Source organism: Lacerta agilis, chromosome Z, assembly GCF_009819535.1.
Source record: "Lacerta agilis isolate rLacAgi1 chromosome Z, rLacAgi1.pri, whole genome shotgun sequence".
NCBI classification, from domain to species: domain Eukaryota; kingdom Metazoa; phylum Chordata; class Lepidosauria; order Squamata; family Lacertidae; genus Lacerta; species Lacerta agilis.
The window spans coordinates 24,035,559-24,056,828 of NC_046331.1; the positions used below are offsets into that span (position 1 = coordinate 24,035,559).

General features: G+C 49.0%; 1 protein-coding gene across 1 annotated transcript in view; it reads right to left on the reverse strand.

Moving 5' to 3' along the window:
- Positions 1-9,554: 9,554 nt before the first annotated feature.
- Positions 9,555-21,270, reverse strand: part of LOC117040003 (synaptotagmin-like protein 2) — a 46,499-nt gene continuing 34,783 nt past the window's right edge. Inside the window, exons 16-20 of the mRNA XM_033137505.1 lie at positions 21,084-21,245; positions 19,850-19,928; positions 18,673-18,772; positions 11,403-11,608; positions 9,555-10,613 (exon numbers count right to left, since the gene is read on the reverse strand). Coding sequence (XP_032993396.1) covers positions 10,468-10,613; positions 11,403-11,608; positions 18,673-18,772; positions 19,850-19,928; positions 21,084-21,245 — 693 coding nt within the window. The 3' untranslated portion in view covers positions 9,555-10,467. The remainder of the gene's footprint in view (positions 10,614-11,402; positions 11,609-18,672; positions 18,773-19,849; positions 19,929-21,083; positions 21,246-21,270) is intronic.

The window sequence follows — 21,270 nt, forward strand, 5'->3', positions numbered from 1 at the left end:
AGCCGGCGCTTGGTGGTAGTGGTGTCGGTGCCGCCGCCGCTGCGTCTTCGCCCCCGGAGAGACCAACCACACGGATGCCGGAGGCGCAGCGTCTTCCGTCGAGGCGCACAAGCCTGGCGCAGGGAAGCAGGAGCGAGCCTAATGCAAGCCTTCCATACCCGACCGAGGTGGGTCTCCCGCCACCGCTAGCAACTCGAGGCTGCGCTCCCAGCGGGCCGCAAGGCGGATGGGGCGCTGCGTTGGAGAGCGAGGACTCGTTGAGAAGCGCGCCGGCGCGCACGCACCGGCCACTGGGCGGCGTTCCTCTTCCGTCCCCTTTTGCGGCTTCTTCTCGTCTCCTGGGAGAGCGAGCGAGCAGGGAAGAAAAAGGGGGAAGCGACGCGGTCCTTGTCGCAGTTGGTCTTCTCTGGAGGAGGAGGAAGAGGGGCAGGTCCTACGCGTCGCACCCTCCAGAACGTGGTCGCGTGGGAGTAGACTCCTAGGCTGGTGCTGCCTGTGTTCTACACACACACACACACACACACACTTCACAAATGTTCCCGTTGAAAGTGGACGGAAAGGTCAGGGGGTCTGAGACTCCTCACCTAAACGCCTTCTCTCCCCTTCCCTCGAGCCAAGGCAGCACATCTCTTTTTAAGCAAGACAGTAACAACGCATCCTTTCTGACCGTCAGCCCGTCACACCGCTCAGCCGAAGAGCCGCCCCTCTCATTTTTGCCAAGGGTCTTGCCGTTTGCAAAGACAGAAAACACGCGTGCGCACCCCTCCTCTCCTCTTTCTCAAGCCCTTGGCTTCGGTCGTGGGGGGTTGCTGTTCTTGTTTAGTTCTTGTTTTTTTTTTTTTACCCCCAAACCCCCACAAAAGGCTGTCAGCAAGACCACCTCCCGGCTGCTGTCTCAGCGCTCCCCCTGTAACCCGCCAGGCAACTGGTCCTTGGAGAGCTGCAGCAGGGAGGCTTTTAGGAATATTGTCCTGAAACGAGGCTCCATCCTCCACCTAAAGCAGGCCGGATGCTCCAAGCTCGTCCGGGCCTTCTTACGAGGCAGAGGGGAGCGAAGGACCTAACAAGGCAGAGTTACCTTGAAGCTTTCCGTCGGAAATATGTCAGGAGAAAGGAGGATTGCTTCTCAAGGACATCTGGTTAGCACCAGGTGGGTTTGGTTTGCCTCCAAGATAGTAGAGAACATCCACCTTCCTCTTTGCGTTCTGTCGCCCCCCCCCCCCGAAAAAAAAGATACCCAGCGCTTCAAAGATGGAGGGGCAGCGAAGGGGAGAGATGCTGGCGAGATCACAGAACTGATGAAATGGCAGCAGCATCAGCACCAAACAGTCTGACTCATCATTGGCATCAGCAGTTTACTGTACGGCCCAGAAGAGAGGAGCCTGCAGGATATTGTTGGTTTTGCCATTACCACATTGTTTAGAAGTGAAGCGCCCTTAAAAAAACCCAATCCAGACAATCTCTCCCAACAAAGAATAAGATCTCTCTATATATATTTTTAATAAAACATTAAAAAAAAACAACCCACCAATTTGCTAACAGATCAGCTCCTGAGAATCAAGTGTCACGCAGAGCAAAGCAGAGCCTGAGACTGGCAATTATGCCCGGTGTAGAATTAATAATAATTGAGTGACTAAACCACGCACTGCCCGCTCAAGATAGGAATAGTAGGCTATGCAGTTCAATGGCGCTGGGCTTTAAGACACAAACCATTCTGTCGGCCACTTTTATGGATGAATTTACTTGAGAGGGCTGTGCTGCACGTTGAACTGCGAGATAGGTAAGAATAATACTAAAAATATTCATAGCAGATACAAATAAAACAACAAAAACCAATGTCCACAACTAATTAGCAGAACCAGCAATAAGCCTTCAACAGCAAAGCCTCAATACCTCCCCACCCCCCAATAAATTGGTTCAATTCACTCCCAAGTAAATGGGCATAGGATTGCAGACTAGAACTTTAATGCAGATTAAACATAACCATGAAAAATGGCTGGTAAATAAAAATGTAGATTGTAATCCTGCAGGCAAAGGACTGTGTTACCATTTTGTTTGGAAACCTTTATCCAGTATTAGGCAATGCTGAGATAGATGGACCAGTGGTCAGACTCCCTATAAGCCTCCTTATAAGCCATATTTCAGCTCATGCTTGAAACATTAGTGTTGGTTAAATTAAATTAAATTAAATTAAAGTAAATTAAATTAAATTGATTTTACTTTTAATCTTTTTAATACCTGTTTTTAAATTTTAATTCTGATGTTTTTTTATCTCCTTAGATATGTTTTATCTGCTTGGAGATTTGCTGCTTGTTTGTTTTTGAAATCAAGCAATATTATATATATTGTCTACCTCCTGGTGCATCTGTAGGCACTGAATGCAGCCTTTGATCTAATGAAAAATAGGAAGCTGCCTTACACAGAGTCAGACTGCTGGCCAATGTAGATCAGGAAGGCTGTGCATTAAATTCCTGGCTGACAGTAGATGCCCAAGATGACACCTGTGTGCAAAGCAGGATCTAAGTCCCTTCAACCGCCTTTGCTTCCTTTTGAGAAGTTCTTGATTCTAAGCACTGCCCTCCCCCCTTTTTGTGACACCATAATATCAACATATTTTTTGCCAAATGCCCCAAAGTGAGCATGTCCTGGTGCTGATGCAGGCTGGGATTTAACTCCCTAGGGATTGCCAGCATTTTTATGGTCACAGGCAGAAATGAAAAATAAAATAAAATGCTGTTTTCCCCCATCATCACATCTCCATGGCAGAATAATGTTCACCTGTTGATTTATACTTCTGTCCATTTAAAGAAGCAGCAGCTGATGCTACAGGGTAATTATAATGGTGGTTTGGCCCAATGAAAGCTGTAAGGAAGAAAGAGCAAACACACCCACCCGCCCCACACCCAAAGCTGTTTAGGTCTTTCTGCCCATTAGGAATTTGCCTTTCTTTAAATCGTAAGCCACTTGTTGTTGTTTCTACATATGATCCCGAGAACACTTATACATAAGAAATCATCATTTTAAAACACTACACATTTTACAACATTTACACAAAGGTAAAAAGTACCCTCTGAATATATCCAGGAAGGTTCATTCAGTGCCATGCCGTGTAAATTTATGTGTCAGCATTTAACTATGATTATAGAATTGATAAGACAGAGTTCAGCAGATCACTCTTACATGAATTAGAGATCCAAAGATTAAGCGGCAATAGTTAAATCTCATTACATGATCTCATTATGGATTTTGCTATCTAAGGCACTGGAAGATTTAGCAGTTACCTCTTCGGGGCTGGAGCAGAAGAATTGTTGCATAAATGGGGGTGATATATTACAGGATATATTATATTTCTGCATACAGTGGTGCCCCGCTAGATGAAAATAATTCGTTCTACGAGTGTCTTCGTAGAGCGAATTTTTCGTCTAGCAAAGCGGCAATGCAGCGCGGAGGTTTTCGTGAAAAATTTTTTTTCTTCCGTCTTGCGAGGCAGCCCCATTGACATTTTCGTCTTGCAGGGCAGCCTTCCGCTAGCGAATGCCATTCGTCTAGCGAGTTTTTCGTCTAGCGAGGCATTCGTCCAGCGGGGCACCACTGTACTTCAATCAATCAATCAATCAATCATTCAATCAATCAGTCAATCAGTTGGTCAGTATGTCAGATGTGGATTACATTCAACTAACCATTAAGCAAAGTACAAACTATGAAGCAGGCAGAAATCATGGCCTGAGTAGAACTGATCATTATATTAAAGTTGACAAGCTAAGGTCTAAAAGATATTACAGCATTTAGATACCTTGCCACCTGGTAGGTCACAAATATCTTAAGCCCCTCAAAGAAGATACTCATAGGGGCTGTAAGGCTTGACTAGGACAACACCTGTTGTCTTTGGATATGGAACAACTGATTGGTTCAAAATTGGGAAAGGTGTACGACATGGCTGTATATTGTCTCCCTGCTTATTTTACTTATATGCAGAATTCATCATGCGAAAGGCTGGACTGGATGAATCCCAAACCAGAATTAAGATTGTTGGAAGAAATATCAACAACCTCAGATATGCGGATGACACAACCTTGATGGCAAAAAGTAAGGAGTAATTAAATTACCTTTTAATGAGGGTGAAAGAGGAGAGCGCAAAATATGGTCTGAAGCTCAACATAAAAAAAAACCTAAGCTCATGGCCACTGGTCCCATCACCTCCTCGCAAATAGAAGGGGAAGAAATGGAGGCAGTGAGAGATTTCACTTTCTTGGGTTCCATGATCACTGCAGATGGTGACAGCAGCCACAAAATTAAAAGACGCTTGCTTCTTGGGAGGAAAGCAATGACAAACCTAGATAGCATCTTAAAAAGCAGAGACATCACCTTGCCGACAAAGGTCCATATAGTTAAAGTGATGTATGGAAGTGAGAGCTGGACCATAAAGAAGGCTGATCGCCAAAGAATTGGTGCTTTTGAATTATGGTGCTGGAGGAGACTCTTGAGAGTCCCATGAACTGAAAGAAGATCAAACCTATCCATTCTTAAGGAAATCAGCCCTGAGTGCTCACTGGAAGGACAGATCCTGAAGCTGAGGCTCCAGTACTTTGGCCACCTCATGAGAAGACTCCCTGGAAAAGACCCTGATGCTGGGAAAGATTGAGGGCACAAGGAGAAGGGGATGACAGAGGACGAGATGCTTGGACAGTGTTCTCGAAGGTAACAACATGAGTCTGACCAAACTGCAGGAGGCAGTGGAAGACAGGAGTGCCTGGCATGCTCTGGTCCATGGGGTTGCGAATAGTCGGACACGACTAAACGACTAAACAACAACAACACCTCATAAAGGAATAAATAATGCATTATCTTCCCCTTGATAAGATCTACAGTAAAAGACAATGTAAGAGATTATTTGAGCTGAGTATTTACAGGCCAGCAATTACAAGCCAACAGGATTTGAGATGAGTATTTACAGGCCAACAATGGCCCTGGAAAGTTATACATACTTGGGTGTGACATTGACTCAAATCCTCGGGCGTGACCCTGTTTTTCCTTCAATTCTCCCCTCTGTCAGGTCCCTCGGCTTAAATAAAATTGCCAATTTCAAAATGAATGCAGATCCAGGAGTACTATCCCCATAGTTGCATTTTCAGTTGCCTGAGTAAGAAGACCTTCCATGTGGTGTAGTGGTTAGGACAGAGGTAACCCACATGGTATGTTGCTGCACTCCAACTCCCATCAGCCAGCATGATCAGGGATGATAGGATTTGTGGTCTAGTATTCACCTGAAGGGCACCATATTGGCTATTCCTGGGTTAGAGTACCATGCCAGGACTGAGCCTTAGAGTCCATTAGGTGAGCTTGGGCCACCCATTATCTCTCAGTGGCAAAATGTCCCAGGCCGGCCCTGCCTAGTGGGCAGCCTAGTTTTTGGCAGGGTTTAGCTTTTGACCAGGAACTCTATAATGCAGCAGATCCTGGCAGGGCTTGCTACATGCCTCCCTTGCCGAGGAGTATACAGAGGTGTTTTTAAACTGTGGTATCCAATCCAACTAATGAAAATCTTTGTACTTGCATAGTATAACTTCCTCTTCCTCTCCTCTTTTTGCCCCCATGCTGTCCCCAGCTCTGCTCTTGAGGGCTGGGGGGGGGGACCTAGAACAGATTTAGGAGGGCATGGGTTGTGCAGGCAGAGGAAAGAGGGGGCAAGTTCCATTGCACAATCAAAAGTCACTTCCTGTGTTGGTGGAGCTGCTTCATTGGATCTTGCCCAGAGGCTCCCAATCATGGCTTTGCGGCTGTGTTTGCACCTCCTCCATACCTGATGTCATGTGGTGTCAGGAGTGGGCAGGTGGTGAATTCCTTCAATATACACACTCATTGTGATGTCTGAGGTGACTTTATTTGTTCAGAACAGCAGCCGCCCCTGGGGAACCCAAGAAAATGGGAGTCCATAGATCTATAAATTGCACAGGCTTATATAGAGGCAAAACTTTGGGGTCTGAATTCAGTGTGTGCATCCTAACACTTTGCTAATTGCATTACAAATAAGTTGTTTCCGATTTAAATAATACTTTGCATTTACTTCACGCACTGAAACACTATGCATCCTCCCATGTTTTCTGATCACTTAGAAACTGCAGTTCCCACCCCACCCCACCCCCCAGCCTTCCTTTGTTCTCTGAGTGCCAGAAATTTAATTAAGAAGCAAGCAATCGTGAAAGCTGATCCTTGGCATTTTATGAAAACCACCACATGGTGTAATAAAAGCTATGATCAGCTCAAGTGGGCATGTCTGTATGCATTAGAGGCTTAAAACACAGGGAGGTTGTTTCCCCACCCCTTCATGATTCAAGTCTCATATACTTTGCTGTACACACCAGAGAGGAGGTGAGGATGTCTTCAACCAATGCATATCACCTTTGATTCCCCTGTGCCTGCAACCCCCTAAACTCCTATTCAGGGTTTATCTGCATTTATCTCTCCTCTGTGATTTCCAGGCATGGTCCACATTTTAGAGCCCTGTGTCCAAACACGTTCTCTCTGCTCTAGAGTTTTCTCTGAAAACCTGCTCTTTACCACTGAATTTGCAGAAAACCAGAATTGCCATTTGTTGCGCTTCAGCTTTAAAGAACAGGTTTCCGCGGGGAAAGCTGTCGTTTGCACATGTGCAACAACTGTCTCAAATGCACACCACCTCAGCTGAACCACAGTCAACACTTTCAAATCACTTGACAGCTGGCCTGTGGAAAACACACCTAACAGCAGTATTTGCCAAGAAACCAAAGGGTACGTGTGGATGGTTGCTAACGCCATGTGCAATTGTCTCCACACACCTGTGGTGGGAGCACATTAGAGTCAGAGTAAATGGTAATGTGCACACAGCTTGAGACCCTAGTTTATTGGAACTCTTTGTCATACATCTTTATAAACAACCCTTGTTTCAAAGGCATACCTGTTGTATTAAAGTAGTTTATTATTTGAGAGAGGGACTGCCGGCTGGAAGTGAACCGGGCACTTTGGGTCTAATTCTGTTAAACAAATTGTAACCATACAGCTAAGCAACATCACCTTAAGTAGAGAAAGCTGTTTCTTATAACAACCAGCTTGAGTCATGCTGGGCTATGAGCTACACAAAGTTACCCATTTCAGTGTGATTGATGGTGATCTCTATGGTGATTTCTGTGCAATTTATGAGACATGGAAATCATACAGTAACTGGGTGGCAGGGGTGCTTTGAAAGTTAATTTGCTGCATTTTGCTCAGAAGAAATTATTTCACTTCTCAAGCTTGAGCTCAGGCAAAACAAAAAAAAGTTTGAGTTTGCAGCAGGAGCAAGCTATGAACAGTACAGATTGGCTGGGATTTGTGCCATCAAACCCCCCCCCCCTCTCCTTTATCCCTGAATAATCATTATAAAAATCTAGGGAATGAATGAATGAATGAATGAATGTTGAAATGAATAAATGGGTTTACTAAAATAACAGACTAAAAAGCAGAGAGCACATAGAAGCATTGGGGTGGGGGCACAGGAAGAGAGAGGAGGAGGGCAGTGAATCAGCCTTTGTATTGTCAGTGCCTGCCTTTGGAAAATTCCAGTCTATCACTACTTTCAGGCAAGATTCAATCACATGCTATCAATTCAATTGTAGTTGTACTTGTGTAACAAACTTGCTTCCCAAAAAGTTCAGGCTTTTTTTGCGATAAGGAAAGTGATGGGGAAATTCACTGGGAAGTGTGGGTAGCAATTGCTTTGATGCAGTATCATTTGTAAACAAATAAGAATGAATGCTCACTAAACAACCAGAAATATCTAATCTTACCCTGCATAAAGATAAAGGTGAATGCTGAATAAACAGACTGTCTGCAAACCCCCCTTTGAATCATTGACATCTTAGTCTAGAATAATCCTTAATATGTTCACTTGCCATGATTCTGAGCACTGAAGGAAGCTAGCTTTACTTGATGGTGCAAAACCCTCTCCCAATTCCTGTTTTACCATTACTTCTATATGCATCCATAGAAGGGAAATGTATTTCACATTGTCCTGAAACTTTATTGTTGCAGTCAATGACCAGCATTAAAGAAGCAAAGTAAGAAGCACATGGAACACATTTTCCTGAGGTCTATAGTTGGGCAAAATAGAAAAATACCGGTAAATGTATAGAATAAAATAAAATGGACCTCAAAATTTTAAACGTTGCAGTCATATCATGAACTCCAAGGAGGAAAAATCATAAGATGTCTGTCTGGGGTCAGTTCCAGGTGGGGTTTGCCTGCTGCAGCGCAGTACTTGCCTGCACTGAGAGCAATAGATGCATTTTAACCTGAGAGGAGTAAAAGGATGCAAAATTCATTGTTTTAATGAGCAGCCGGAGATTTTAGCAATCTCCTGGCTGAAAAGAAGACTACAACAACAAGCGCTGTAGGACGCCATGCATGCAACAGTGCTTGCATCTGTGTTACCTGGGAGACAGAAACAATAAATCAATTGAACTGCAACATGCGTTTTCTTTTTCAGATGTCACTATGCAACAGCAGCCCCCTCTGTTCCCAGAACATCTTGGAAAAGGATGTAACAGTCGCATTCAAGAATCATGAGCTGAAGGTGTTCAGTACTATGGCTGTGTGTGTACACACTCATTCATTTGTAGCACAAAGTAGCTTTCTCAACCCGAAATTGTTTGTGCTCTTCCTCAATGTGCTGCTTTCAGTCTAAATTGATTCTAAACCCCGCTATCCACAAGGGAGGGAGCAGTTACTTGATATGCATTTGATTAGGCCACCCATGCTTTCCCCTCTCTGCACATTCCCTTGATGAATGAAGGAGGACGTGCCATTGGGCAGGTGTGGATACACCACCCACAGCTGGGAGAGTCTATCTGCAATGATCCCTAATGACAGTAACAAATAGCAACCTGGAGGTCTGCATCTCACAATAACCTCTGGACCACCCCAAATCATACATTCATACTTCTGGAGACTGCCCTCTATAGCAGGCCCCACCCACCACTCCAATGTGGCCCTTGGGAGGTGGCCCAGAACGGAATGCAGCCCTCAAGTTGAAAAAGCCCCCACCCACCCCCAACACTGCTAGAAAGCATGAGGCCCACCGATGGGGCTAAATAAATGTCAACAAAACAACAACTAGCAACCACAAACAAAATCTTCAGGTTTATTATACATAATTAACATTCAAGGCACATATTCACAGACCCATATCAGGAGGGGCTACAGCATTAAGAGATGTTGCTGTCTTACAGGTAACATTCACAAGCATTGCACACCATGAAACACAAGGACATTTTTGTTACAGGCCTTCCGGACCCACCCAAGAAAAATAGTGGCAAGTACAGTGGTACCTCGGGTTACAGACGCTTCAGGTTACAGACTCCGCTAACCCAGAAATAGTATCTCAGGTTAAGAACTTTGCTTCAGGATGAGAACATAAATCGCGCGCTGGCGGCAGCGGGAGGCCCCATTAGCTAAAGTGGTACCTCAGGTTAAGAATGGACCTCCAGAACGAATTAAGTTCTTAACCCGAGGTACCACTGTACCTACTGGTACTTTTTTGGGGGGGAGTGGTCTTATCAAGCATTTCCCATTTTTAAAGTGAAACATAAAGGGTATGGCAACACTGAAAAAGGGAAGTTATTTATATTTATTTGTGATATTTCTTACTTGCCTATCCTCATAATCTCCCACAACAGGTTTCAAAATCACAACATAAAGTTATAAAAACTGATTGTATTCAACAGATTGTATTCAACAAAGTCATTCCTGTGATGGCACAAGGGACTTCCACTTGCTCAATGGAAGTTCTTCTTCCTCTCCTCCCCTGTGTGCCCCCAGATCTCTCCTTAAGGTTTCAACCATCATTGGTAGTTGGGAGGTGAGGGCACAAATGGAGAGGGAAGTTCTGTTGCTGAAGTGGAAGTCCTTGTGGTAACAGGATACCTTTGCCAGATACAACCCCAAGCTGTTCCAATTATGAAAAATAAACAAAACCATTTGAACCAGGACAGAACAATATAATAAATTCAGCAAGAGATATTGTGCTCGCTGATGGATGCTACACCACAGTTTTTATTATAACTTCCTCTGCCCAGAAAAACAAACAAAGCCATCATGGGAATAGTAATAGAACAGAAAATTCAAAAACCTATAAAATATTTACACCTCTTCTTCCTTGCCTTTTGGGTACATTTCCAAAATCTAATTAAAGACAAAACAAAACTTAACTTGTAGTACATAATGTTGTGGAGGTAAACAGTAGTTCTTCCGTGCTTTTTACCTAAGCTGAAATGTGATATAAGCATTATATCCTTTCAGACCTCTCCTGGGATAAGAAACAATACTTGGCTTCTTTGGAGTATGTCACAAGCATGATCTAAATAGCCTTATGCCTACTGGCAGTCAATAGTCCTCCCCTGTCTGTCACCTGTACTCAAAACTTCATCTCAAATGATTCACAGAGTTCCCAGAGTTTCATTTAAACTTCCTTTTCCCTGCCAAGGAGCGCAAAGGCAGTGATCCTTCAATCCATTCATTTGGTGTCATCATCATTTCCTGCCAAAAGGCCACCTCCTCTTGTGTGGAATCCATCCAATCAACAGCAATCCCATAGCTAGAACCTGGGGGGGGGGGGAGAGAGAGAGAAAGGTGTGGTGAATCACTGTAGAAATAATTACAGGAAGGCGCCGTCCTATGCTAAAGTGTTTCTTTTCTGAGTCTCCTGCATTCTGAATGTTGGACGATTCAGGACATGCTCTTCACGTAATATGTAGTCAAACTATGGAACTGGAGGCAGTGGTGGCCACCAAGAAGTATTTTTTTATTTTCTTTAACAGTATTATTTGAAAATTAAGTTCTTGTGGTGATGAGAACGGCCTGGGACTTCCATTAGCGTTAACAGCCTCTCCAGGTCTCTTCTAAAACCCCAATGCAGACTTGGAGCTTCAAAGGAACTCAGGTTGCAAAAAGCTGCTGAACCTTCTTAAAGGGAAAGTAAACTGTAACAGGTAACAGGTTTAGATGGAGAGAGCTTCCAGATGGGATGCCAGACTCTATTCACCCACTCCAATTTAGCTGAGACGTATCCTTTCCAGGGACAATCAAATAAGTTAAAAATAGAACAAAAGCAACCCACTGCAACCACTAACTTTCAAATTAAGGCCCCACCCCACCCCAAAATCTGGAAGCCAACTGAATCTTACAAAAAAAAATATCCTACTTTTCAGCCAAGCCCTCCTTTTGAAGAAAAGCCTTCCCAGCACACACACATTTTTTTTCTTATTTAAATACAGTCCAGGGTTAACATTCTGATGCCAGCTCTTTGTATTCATAGTAATTACTTGATGACAGACTGTGTTCCATGTTTCCATAAATGAAAATCAAAGGATGAGAGCAGGTGAACCACTTACCTGTCCCTAGTCCCAGTCGGATGCCACCTAGGAAGTGATTGGTCAGCTTTTCATGATCCCAGACGGTCAGCTCCACACACGCATCCTTCAGATCTTCTGTGTGAAATCCATCATACACAATGGTGTGATTGAAGACAGGGTTTGAATCTCTCTTGACAATTCTGGTTTTCTGATAACTCTTCTTACTGGTGTCTGGAAGGACGTAGCTTAAAAAGAAGCAGTGTTTCATGTCATATATGCCAACAGTTCTTTACTTGCATGTTCCTTCAAATACCACCCCCTCTCCTGCAAACAAATAACAATAATAGTAATTACACCAGCAGTGGAACCCGAGGGTAAGGGAGCAGAGCAGCAGAAGCAGGAGGACCCTCCTAGTGGTATAGTTGCATTTGTTGTGACCAGGGTGGGGCGAGATGAGGTGGGGGCGGTGAGGTCAGGAGGACCAATGCCACCAAACTGGAGCTCCCCCAAACTTGCCCTGCCTTGGCAAGGGGCAGTGAAACTGCAGCAAGGAGGATGCAGCTGTCATTCTGAACACCCCACGTGATGATACTTAACACTGGAATAGTTATTTCGATAGTTCAAAGTATATCACCTGCATAGTCCATAGAATTGTAGAGTGGAAGGGACTCTGAGGGTCATCTAAGTCCAACCCTCTGCAATGCAGGAATCTTTTTGCCCAACGTGGGGCTTGAACTCGTGACCCTGAGATTTAGAGTCTCATGCTCTACCAATTGAGCTATGGAATAAACTTCAGGAGGAGGGTACTGTGAGAAGGACTGTATTTCCTCAGGGCCCACATGACAATGGTGGGTAAAGCCAGAGCCAAAAGAGAGCAATGCCACATCTCCTGTGCCCCAGCCCTCTAGCCCAACTCTCTGGCTTCACTTTACCTCTCCCAGTCCCTTGCTACCCAGTAAGCTGCCATGGGGTGGACTGTTTGCTCTAGTCCATGGTCTGAACCGATTGCTTGCAGAGGGCGTTTTTCCTCTGCTCATTCCATCATTCCATCCATTTTGGCGCCTGTGCTGGCCCCAAGGGTTTGTCCATGAAGCGAGGTCCAAATCCAGTCCTGGGTCTAGGGGTCCAAAGGAGGTCAATCCGGCAGGGAGCGAGGCAGGGAGCAGATCAAGGTCCAAGGCAGGTTCAGGCACAAGGTTGCAGGTTGAGCACACGCTTGCAACTAAGTTGCTCACGCAACTTGGGCTGGGTCTGGCTGGCTTTTATCTGGCCCTATGCTTAGGGCGGTCCCGATCCTCCGGAGACTCGCCTCTCCTCCGGGCCTGGAGGCGAGCACTCCTCCTGCAGACACTTAACTCCCTTCGCCTCTCTGCCCTGAGCCTCTGTAGCTCAGGAGAGGATGGTGGGTTACTGGACCCAGGGGATGCCTCAGCTTCCTCTGAAGAGGCTGGGAGTGGAGCACCTGCAGGCAATGGGTCCTCCCTCCCATCAGGAGCCAGAGCAGACTCTGCTGATGCCTGCACCTGGGGATCCAGCACAGGTGGGGATCCTTCAGGCTCAAGCCCTGGCCCCGGCTCAGCTGGTTCTGGAGGCGGGGAATCCCGTGCAGGCTGGGATCCCTCAGGTTCAGCATCAGAGTCTGACTCCCAGGCCATCACACCATCCCCCCTCCCAGGCCCCCCCCTCAACCGAGGGGCCGGACTAGGCTTGCTGGGGTAAGCTGCATGGAAATCACGGAGGCAGGCAGGTGCGTGGACGTTTTCCGCTGGTTCCCATGAACGATCCGCAGGCCCATACCCCTTCCAGTCGATGAGGTATTGGAGCCTCCCCCTGCGGTATCGTGAGTCGAGAATGCGCTCCACCTCGTACTCAGGCTCCCCCTCAACCAAAACTGGCTGCGGTCGTGGATTGTCTGGGTGGAACTCGTCGGGCGGGGCGACTGGACTAAGTAGGGACCGGTGGAACACTGGGTGAACCTTGAGCGATGGAGGTAACTGGAGGCGAAACGCCACCGGCGACACCTGCGCAGTGATGGTGAATGGGCCGGCAAACCGTGCATCCAGCTTTCGTGAGGGCCGAGAAGGATGCAGGTGACGGGTAGAGAGCCACACCCGATCGCCAACATGGAGTTCTGGCCCCTCCTGACGATGTCGGTCAGCCTGGGCCTTGTATGCGTCCTTGGCCTGGCGCAGTTGCTCCATCAATAATTGTTGCTGGGACTGAAGCTCCTGAAGCCAGTCTGTCACTGCGGGGACCGCGGAAGCTGGCAGCACGTCCGGGAACAAACGAGGATGGTAGCCGTAGGAGGCCTGGAACGGGGTCTGCTGGGTGGAGGCGTTCACTGCATTGTTGTAGGCGAACTCCGCCAATGGCAAGTGATCGACCCAGTCATCCTGCTGGAAACTGCAGTAACACCGGAGGTACTGCTCCAGCACCGCATTTGCCCGTTCCGTCTGGCCATCGGTCTGCGGGTGGTGGGCCGAAGATAGACAGACCTCCGTCCCAAGGGTCTGGTGCAGGGCTCGCCAGAAGTGGGATGTGAACTGGACGCCGCGGTCAGAAACCACACGCTCGGGCAGGCCATGCAGGCGGAAGATGTGCTGCAAGTACAGTTGAGCCGTTTCCTTAGCTGTGGGTATGGACGGGCAGGGGGCACAGTGCACCATCTTAGTGAAATGGTCCGTGAAAACCAGGAGGCAGGTACAGTGACGAGATGGGGGCAAGTCCACCACAAAGTCCAGCGAGACCGTGTGCCAGGGACGCGGTGGGACTGGTAATGGCTGGAGCAGACCGGGGGGTCGCCCGGTAGGACCCTTGGCCCGCCGGCAGACATCGCAACCAGCAACATAGCGTGCCACATCAGCCTTCAGGCGGGGCCACCAGAACTCCCGGCTTACCAGATGGGTGGTCCGGTACCGCCCAAAGTGCCCTGCTGCTGGGGCATCGTGGGACATCTGGAGAACCTCAGCCCGCAATGGTCCTGGTGGGATGTATAGACGACCCTGGTGCAGCAGTAGGCCCTGGTGCAGGGCCAGCCCCGGATATCGAGGGCATGACCCGTCAGACAGTTCCTGGAGCCGTTCCTGTGCCCAAGCGTCGACCCGTTGCTGTTCTCGCACCCGAGCCTGCAGCGGCTTGGCCTCCTGAGTGGCCAGGAATGCGGCTGGTGGTAAGATAGTCGTCGGTACTGCCTGCTGTACAGTGTCTGCGACGTCCTCAGGTTTCCGGGACAGGGCATCCGCTTTCCGGTTTTGGGAGCTAGGGATGTAGCGGATCCGGAACTGGAACCGGGAGAAAAACAGCGCCCACCGGATCTGCCTTTGGTTCAACTTGCGGGTGGTCTGGAGGTACTCCAGATTCCGGTGGTCCGTTCTCACTTCCACCGGGTGTCGTGCCCCCTCAAGATGATGGCGCCAGACCTCAAAGGCCACCTTGATGGCCAGTAGTTCCCGCTCCCACACGGTATAGTTACGCTCCGCCGGAAGGAGCTGCCGGGAGTAGTAAGCGCAGGGTAACAGTGGCGCATCGGGTCCGTGTTGCTGAGACAGGATGGCACCGAGAGCCGTACTGGAGGCATCAGTCTCCACCACGAAGGGACGAGAGGGATCAGGATGCTGTAAAATCGGCGCCCTCTGGAAACAGGCTTTCAACCCCTGAAATGCCACTTCAGCCTCCTCATCCCAGGAGAAGGGCGTCTTGGGGCGCAGCAGTCGGGTTAATGGGGTGGTGCGATGAGCATAATCTGCAATGAAGGTCCGGTAATAGTTGGCGAACCCTAGGAACCGCTGTAAGTCCTTGCGGTTCCGGGGCGCTGCCCACTCTCGAACCGCAGCCACCTTCCCAGGGTCCATCTGCACCCCGTCAGGGGAGAGTCGGTGTCCAAGGAAGTCTACTGACCGCTGGTGGAACTCGCACTTGCTGAGCTTGGCGTACAGTCGGTGCTCCTGCAAGCGCTGCAACACGGACCGAACATGACTCTCGTGACGGGCTGGGTCACGGGAATAAACCAGAATATCATCTAGGTACACCACCACGTATTTGTCTAGCAAGTCCTGGAACACGTGGTTGATGTACCGTTGAAACACGGCGGGCGCGTTGCATAATCCGAACGGCATAACCAGGTATTCAAACTGCCCATACCGGGTCCCGAATGCAGTCTTCCACTCGTCCCCGGCACGGATCCGAATCAGGTTGTAGGCCCCTCGGAGGTCCAGTTTGGTGAACATCTGCGCCCCCTGCACCCGCTCCAGCAATTCTGCAATAAGGGGCAAGGGGTACCGGTCTGGGATGGTGATCTTATTCAGGGCCCGGTAGTCATGGCAGAGGCGAAGCTCCCCACACTTCTTCTTAACGAAGAGTAAAGGAGCGGCAGTGGGTGAGGTAGAGGGTCTAATGAACCCGCGTTCCAGGTTCTTGCGAAGGAAGTCCTGCAAGGCTTCACGCTCTGGCTCCGAAAGAGAATATAAGCGGCTCACAGGCAGGGGCGCCCCAGGCTGTAGGTCTATGCCGCAGTCGAAGGACCGATGAGGCGGCAGCTTGTCTGCTCCCTGTTCCTCGAACACGTCTAAATAGTCCTGGTACACAGCAGGGAGCGTTGACAAAGCCTGACCCATGGGGGCAGCTGCTACTAACTCGGACTGAGCATGGGAACCCGGGTCTGGGAAGCGTACAGTCCGATTGACCCAGTCGATCTGAACATTGTGCAACTCCAGCCAGTCCATCCCAAGCACCAGGGGAAACCGGGGCATGGTGGCAATGTCCAGGGTTCGCACCTCCCGGTGCTGCTGGTAGCACAGGACCAAGGGCTGGGTCTCCCGAGTAACAGCGCCCGAGCGTAGGAGCCGTCCGTCAATTGCCTCCACCTGTACTGGTTCAGGCTTGTTCTGAAGCGGCACCTGATGCTGAGTGGCGAAGGCAGAGTCCATATAGGAGCGGGTTGCCCCCGAATCCACCAGAGCGTGGGTGAGAATCCAGGGCCCACCGGGGGGGTATAGACGCACCGGTATCATGAGGTGTTGCAATTCCACTGGTGAGGGCCCATCATGCGATGCTTGGGACCCCAGGTAGCCTGGGCCATCGGCTACTGGGGTTGGCCGTTTTCCCTGCGGCTGGCGTTTCTCAGGGCAGGTTCGGGCGTAGTGTCCACTCCCACCGCAGTAGAGACACAGGTTCCCCTCCTGACGCCGAGTCTTTTCCGAGGGGGAGAGGCGAGGCCGCGCTGCCCCGAGCTGCATCGGCTCCTCCAATGACTCAGCTCTGGCCACGGAACTGCAGGGAAGCACCGGCGCCGGGAGGCCGGAGTGCTGGCGGCCCCGGGCCTGGCGACGGTCCTCCAACCGATCGTCTATCTGCAGACTCCGTTGGATGAGGGCATCCAGTGTGGCAGGGCGATCCAACGTGGCCAGCTGATCCAGTATCTCGTCTGAAAGTCCCTCGAGATACTGGTCCCGCAGGGCAGAGTCGTTCCAGGTCAAGTCCTGCGCCAGCAGCCGAAATTCCGTGGCATAGGTGGCCACTGTGGACTTGCCCTGTTTCAACCGCCGAATTGCCCGATTGGCTTGACTCCCCTTCTGAGGGTTGGCGAACGTGGTTTCCAGATGATTGCAAAACCCCGTATAGTCTGTCAGCAAGGGGGAGTCTTGCCGGAGCAGCGGCAACGCCCACTTGGCCGCCTGGTCCTTCAGCAAGCTGATCAGGAAGTGCACCTTAGTGCGATCGTCAGGGAAATCCCGAGCTCGCCCCTGAATATACAGCTTGGCCTGGGCGAGAAACATGGGAAAGCTGGCTGGGGACCCATCAAATTTCTCTGGCAGGGCCACTGGGTACTTGCCAGGAGCTGGGGCGGCGGCTCCAGGAGCCAGTAAGGCATCCAAACGCTGCTGAAGCGCCGTAACCACATTGCTTAGCTGCTGCACGGTGTGGGTCAAGGCCTGGTTCTCCTGGGCCAATGCCACCAGCGCAGCCGCCTGGTCAGCCATGGCTACTAGTTCCTCCCGAACGCACCCCAGCGAAGGGGGAGTGCGGGTGTGGCGTGAGCAAACTGTGCTGGCCCCAAGGGTTTGTCCATGAAGCGAGGTCCAAATCCAGTCCTGGGTCTAGGGGTCCAAAGGAGGTCAATCCGGCAGGGAGCGAGGCAGGGAGCAGATCAAGGTCCAAGGCAGGTTCAGGCACAAGGTTGCAGGTTGAGCACACGCTTGCAACTAAGTTGCTCACGCAACTTGGGCTGGGTCTGGCTGGCTTTTATCTGGCCCTATGCTTAGGGCGGTCCCGATCCTCCGGAGACTCGCCTCTCCTCCGGGCCTGGAGGCGAGCACTCCTCCTGCAGACACTTAACTCCCTTCGCCTCTCTGCCCTGAGCCTCTGTAGCTCAGGAGAGGATGGTGGGTTACTGGACCCAGGGGATGCCTCAGCTTCCTCTGAAGAGGCTGGGAGTGGAGCACCTGCAGGCAATGGGTCCTCCCTCCCATCAGGAGCCAGAGCAGACTCTGCTGATGCCTGCACCTGGGGATCCAGCACAGGTGGGGATCCTTCAGGCTCAAGCCCTGGCCCCGGCTCAGCTGGTTCTGGAGGCGGGGAATCCCGTGCAGGCTGGGATCCCTCAGGTTCAGCATCAGAGTCTGACTCCCAGGCCATCACAGCGCCCCTCCTTCTCCCTCTCTGGGGCTTCCCTTAACCTGAGTGGAATTAGTGGCCACATGAGATTAGGTTGAGGGCCACAGGATTCCAGTCCCTAATCTTCCTGTAATCCTCGCAACACAATCCTGTAAGGGAAGTTGGTATTAATATCCCCAATAATGTAATGGGGGGGGGGAGTAAACTACTGAGGCTGAGAGACGGGGGTTACCTAAAGCCATCAAGCGAGCCCACAGTGGAGGGGAGCTTCAAACCATGGGCCTCCTTATTCTCAGCTCTATGCAATGGAGGCTGGCTCATTTGGTGCCCCCTTCAACCTCATTCTAAGCTTGGCTGGCTCCCACCTGCTTCTTGCAAAATGCAAAACAGTTGAGGGGGTGGCACTGCCTGCCAGGTTCCCCCTCTTTAATCTCCCTGTTGCCCTTGCAGAACTCAGAAGGCATGAGGATGGGGACAAAACTTGAATTAGTTGACCCTGCCTGTCTTTGGCTCTGTTGCCACCTGCGATTGGTCTCCCTGTCTTCTGCCCAATGATAACCAATCAGCACTGGCTCTGTCTCAGTCCAGCATTTAAATATTATTTAAGGGGTTGCATGTTCCTAATATGCCTAATTCTGCACTGGGATTATAGATGTCCCTGGACATTGTGCACATGCGCAGCAAATGAAATACATACCATTTCACAAAGGAATCCACTCCAGAAGGACGTAACTGTGGGAGGTCTTTAGTGTCTTTCACCCAGATATGGACCTCTCCGGATGGAGGACTTTTTTGACCTGCCATGAAGTAGGCATCGAAATCCTTAAACTTAAAAGTTTGCAAGTGCCAAAAATTCATAGTTATAATAAAACAGGTCTAAACAGAGAGTGAAATGCGGTGGAGTGGCCAGAACATTGGACTTGATGGTGGACAGGGCCTAGGAAAGGTGCCATTAAGTATGGGGAATACTGTAGCTCAGTGGCAGAGCGTCCGTTTTGCATGCAGAAGGTCCCAGGTTCAATCCCCAGCAGCTCCAAGTACAGTGGTGAGAGAAGCCACAGCCTTAAATCCTGGACAGTCACTGTAGGCAATAGTAGGCTAGAGAGGCCAGTGGTCTGACAGCTCTTTATGTTCCTATGACTAGGGACAAGGATATTTCAAACCCCCACTCAACCATGAAGCTCGTTGGATGACCTGGGCTCGGTTGCTGTCTCCCAGCCAACTCTACCTTGCAGAGACGGTTGTGTACAGCTAGGAGGCTGCTGCTAACCACCAAAACATGCCATCTGAGGGGGTTCTCTAACTCTGCCTAATGGTGGAACGGGCCCTGCATAGGAAGCTGCCTTAGACTGAGTTAGAACATTGGTTCATCTGTCCCAGTACTGTCTCCTCTGACCGACAGCAGCTCTTCAGTCTTCTTTTGTCCAATATTCAGTGCTGCTGGGCTGGGGGGAGAATTCTCAAATTCCCTCCTCTCTTTTGTGATCCTTAGGGATTCAATTTCAGTCCTCAGCTCTTCTCCCCTCCACACACTATCCCAGGGTGACCTTTTTAGTATAACTTGTGTTCCAATGAATTCAAATTGCAATACGATACAATAAAGTATGTAAGAAATAAAAGAAGCAGATAAATAAAAAATCAAAATGAATATTTGATGTTGACATGCTGTGAAAGACCTGAATAAAGCTCAAGGACCACTGGTGGTCCATGGAATACAGTTTGGGAAGCCCTGATATATGTAGTGTGGCTTGCGGGGTGGGGGGAACCCATTCTGATTCCCAATAATATATAATAATGAGCATGGGTGGTGCACAGTACCCAACCCTCTAGTAACATGGAGATGCTTTCTGAAATCTGCACTGTCGTGTTTTTACCTAGACTGCTTGGTGGGATATACTTGATGGACAGGTTCATCACACCCCGATGATCGACATGATTGATGGCTGAGAGGATCTGAAAGAGAAAGGGCTGTGAGAAGCATGGTGTGCAGAAAACCACAGCGAGGGATTTCAGTTCAGCTGGTGATTGAATCCAAACAAATTCTGAAAACCTATGCTGAAAATTCAATCAAATTTCTCTCCATCAAAATCAGCAAAATTGCCTCTGGGCAAAACTAGATGTGAGGGGCAATGCTGAACTCTTTTCCATAGCAGTTGAGTGTAGTTTTTAAATGAAATGCAGCCCTGGCAGGCTGTGATCAGGAGTGGAAGCATAAAGACAGGGTGTGTGTGTGTGTGTGTCTGTGTGTGTGTGTAGGGGAACGATGTTAGCACTTGAAGAACATAGACAAAGTCCAGAGAGAGAATGAAAACAAGGTCAGGTTTGACTGTTTCCACCATTGGAAGCCTGCACAAGTACTTCTACTAGCCCAACAGAGCTTTGGGTCGTCCCCAAATTGGCTCAGGAGGATCAGGAAAGCCACCAGAACAGCACACGAGGGGAGGAAAGGACAGTAGGCAAGTAGAAATGCTGCACTAATGGAGATATTTGCTTAACATTATGTTTAAATTCTCCTTGTTGATCTAGGGTAAGCTGAACAAGAGTATATAGTTTGAGGAGAAATGAATGGAGGCAGTTTGCCTTTCTTAGAACTGGCCTTAAGAAATTCCACAACACATACTGAGGAAAACTCCCTCACAGCTACATAGCCAATCAAAGCATGAGTTACCTCAGCAAGGATCATGCCATTATGACTGGTTGCTAGGCAACACTCCACTCCTTTTATACCCCACCTTGTTCTCCAAGGAACTCAAACTGAGGTACTGTACATGGATTTCCCCCTTTTTATTTAATCCTCACAGCAACTATGTGAGGTGGGTTAAGGCGAGAGGCAGTGGTAGGCCCAAGGACACCCAGTGAGCTTCATGGCCAAGTGGGGATTTCAACCCTGGTCACCCAGGTCCTAGCCCTTCCATGCTAGCCACTACAGCACGCTGGCTCTGTTCCAGATATGTGTGTGTGTGTGTGTGTGTGTGTGTGTGAGAGAGAGAGAGAGAGAGAGAGAGAGAGAATGAAGTTTTCTTAAAAGAAAAATGTGAACGTATGATTAAGCACTTCACCCTATATAAGAACCTATATTTAGCAGGGTCCCTGCTGAACCATACTTACCCGTGGCTTGAGCATATACCAGTTCAGTTTATTGTTCTGCCAGTCCCAGCTGGCAAGGTCTATTTCCACCTCACCCAGGAAACTATTGCGTCCCAAAGGGTCATTGTGCCAAATGCAGAGGTTTAGTTTTTGAATCAGCAGGACCATTTTTTCTATTTTGTACTGAGGAGAAAGGAGAAGGGACTTT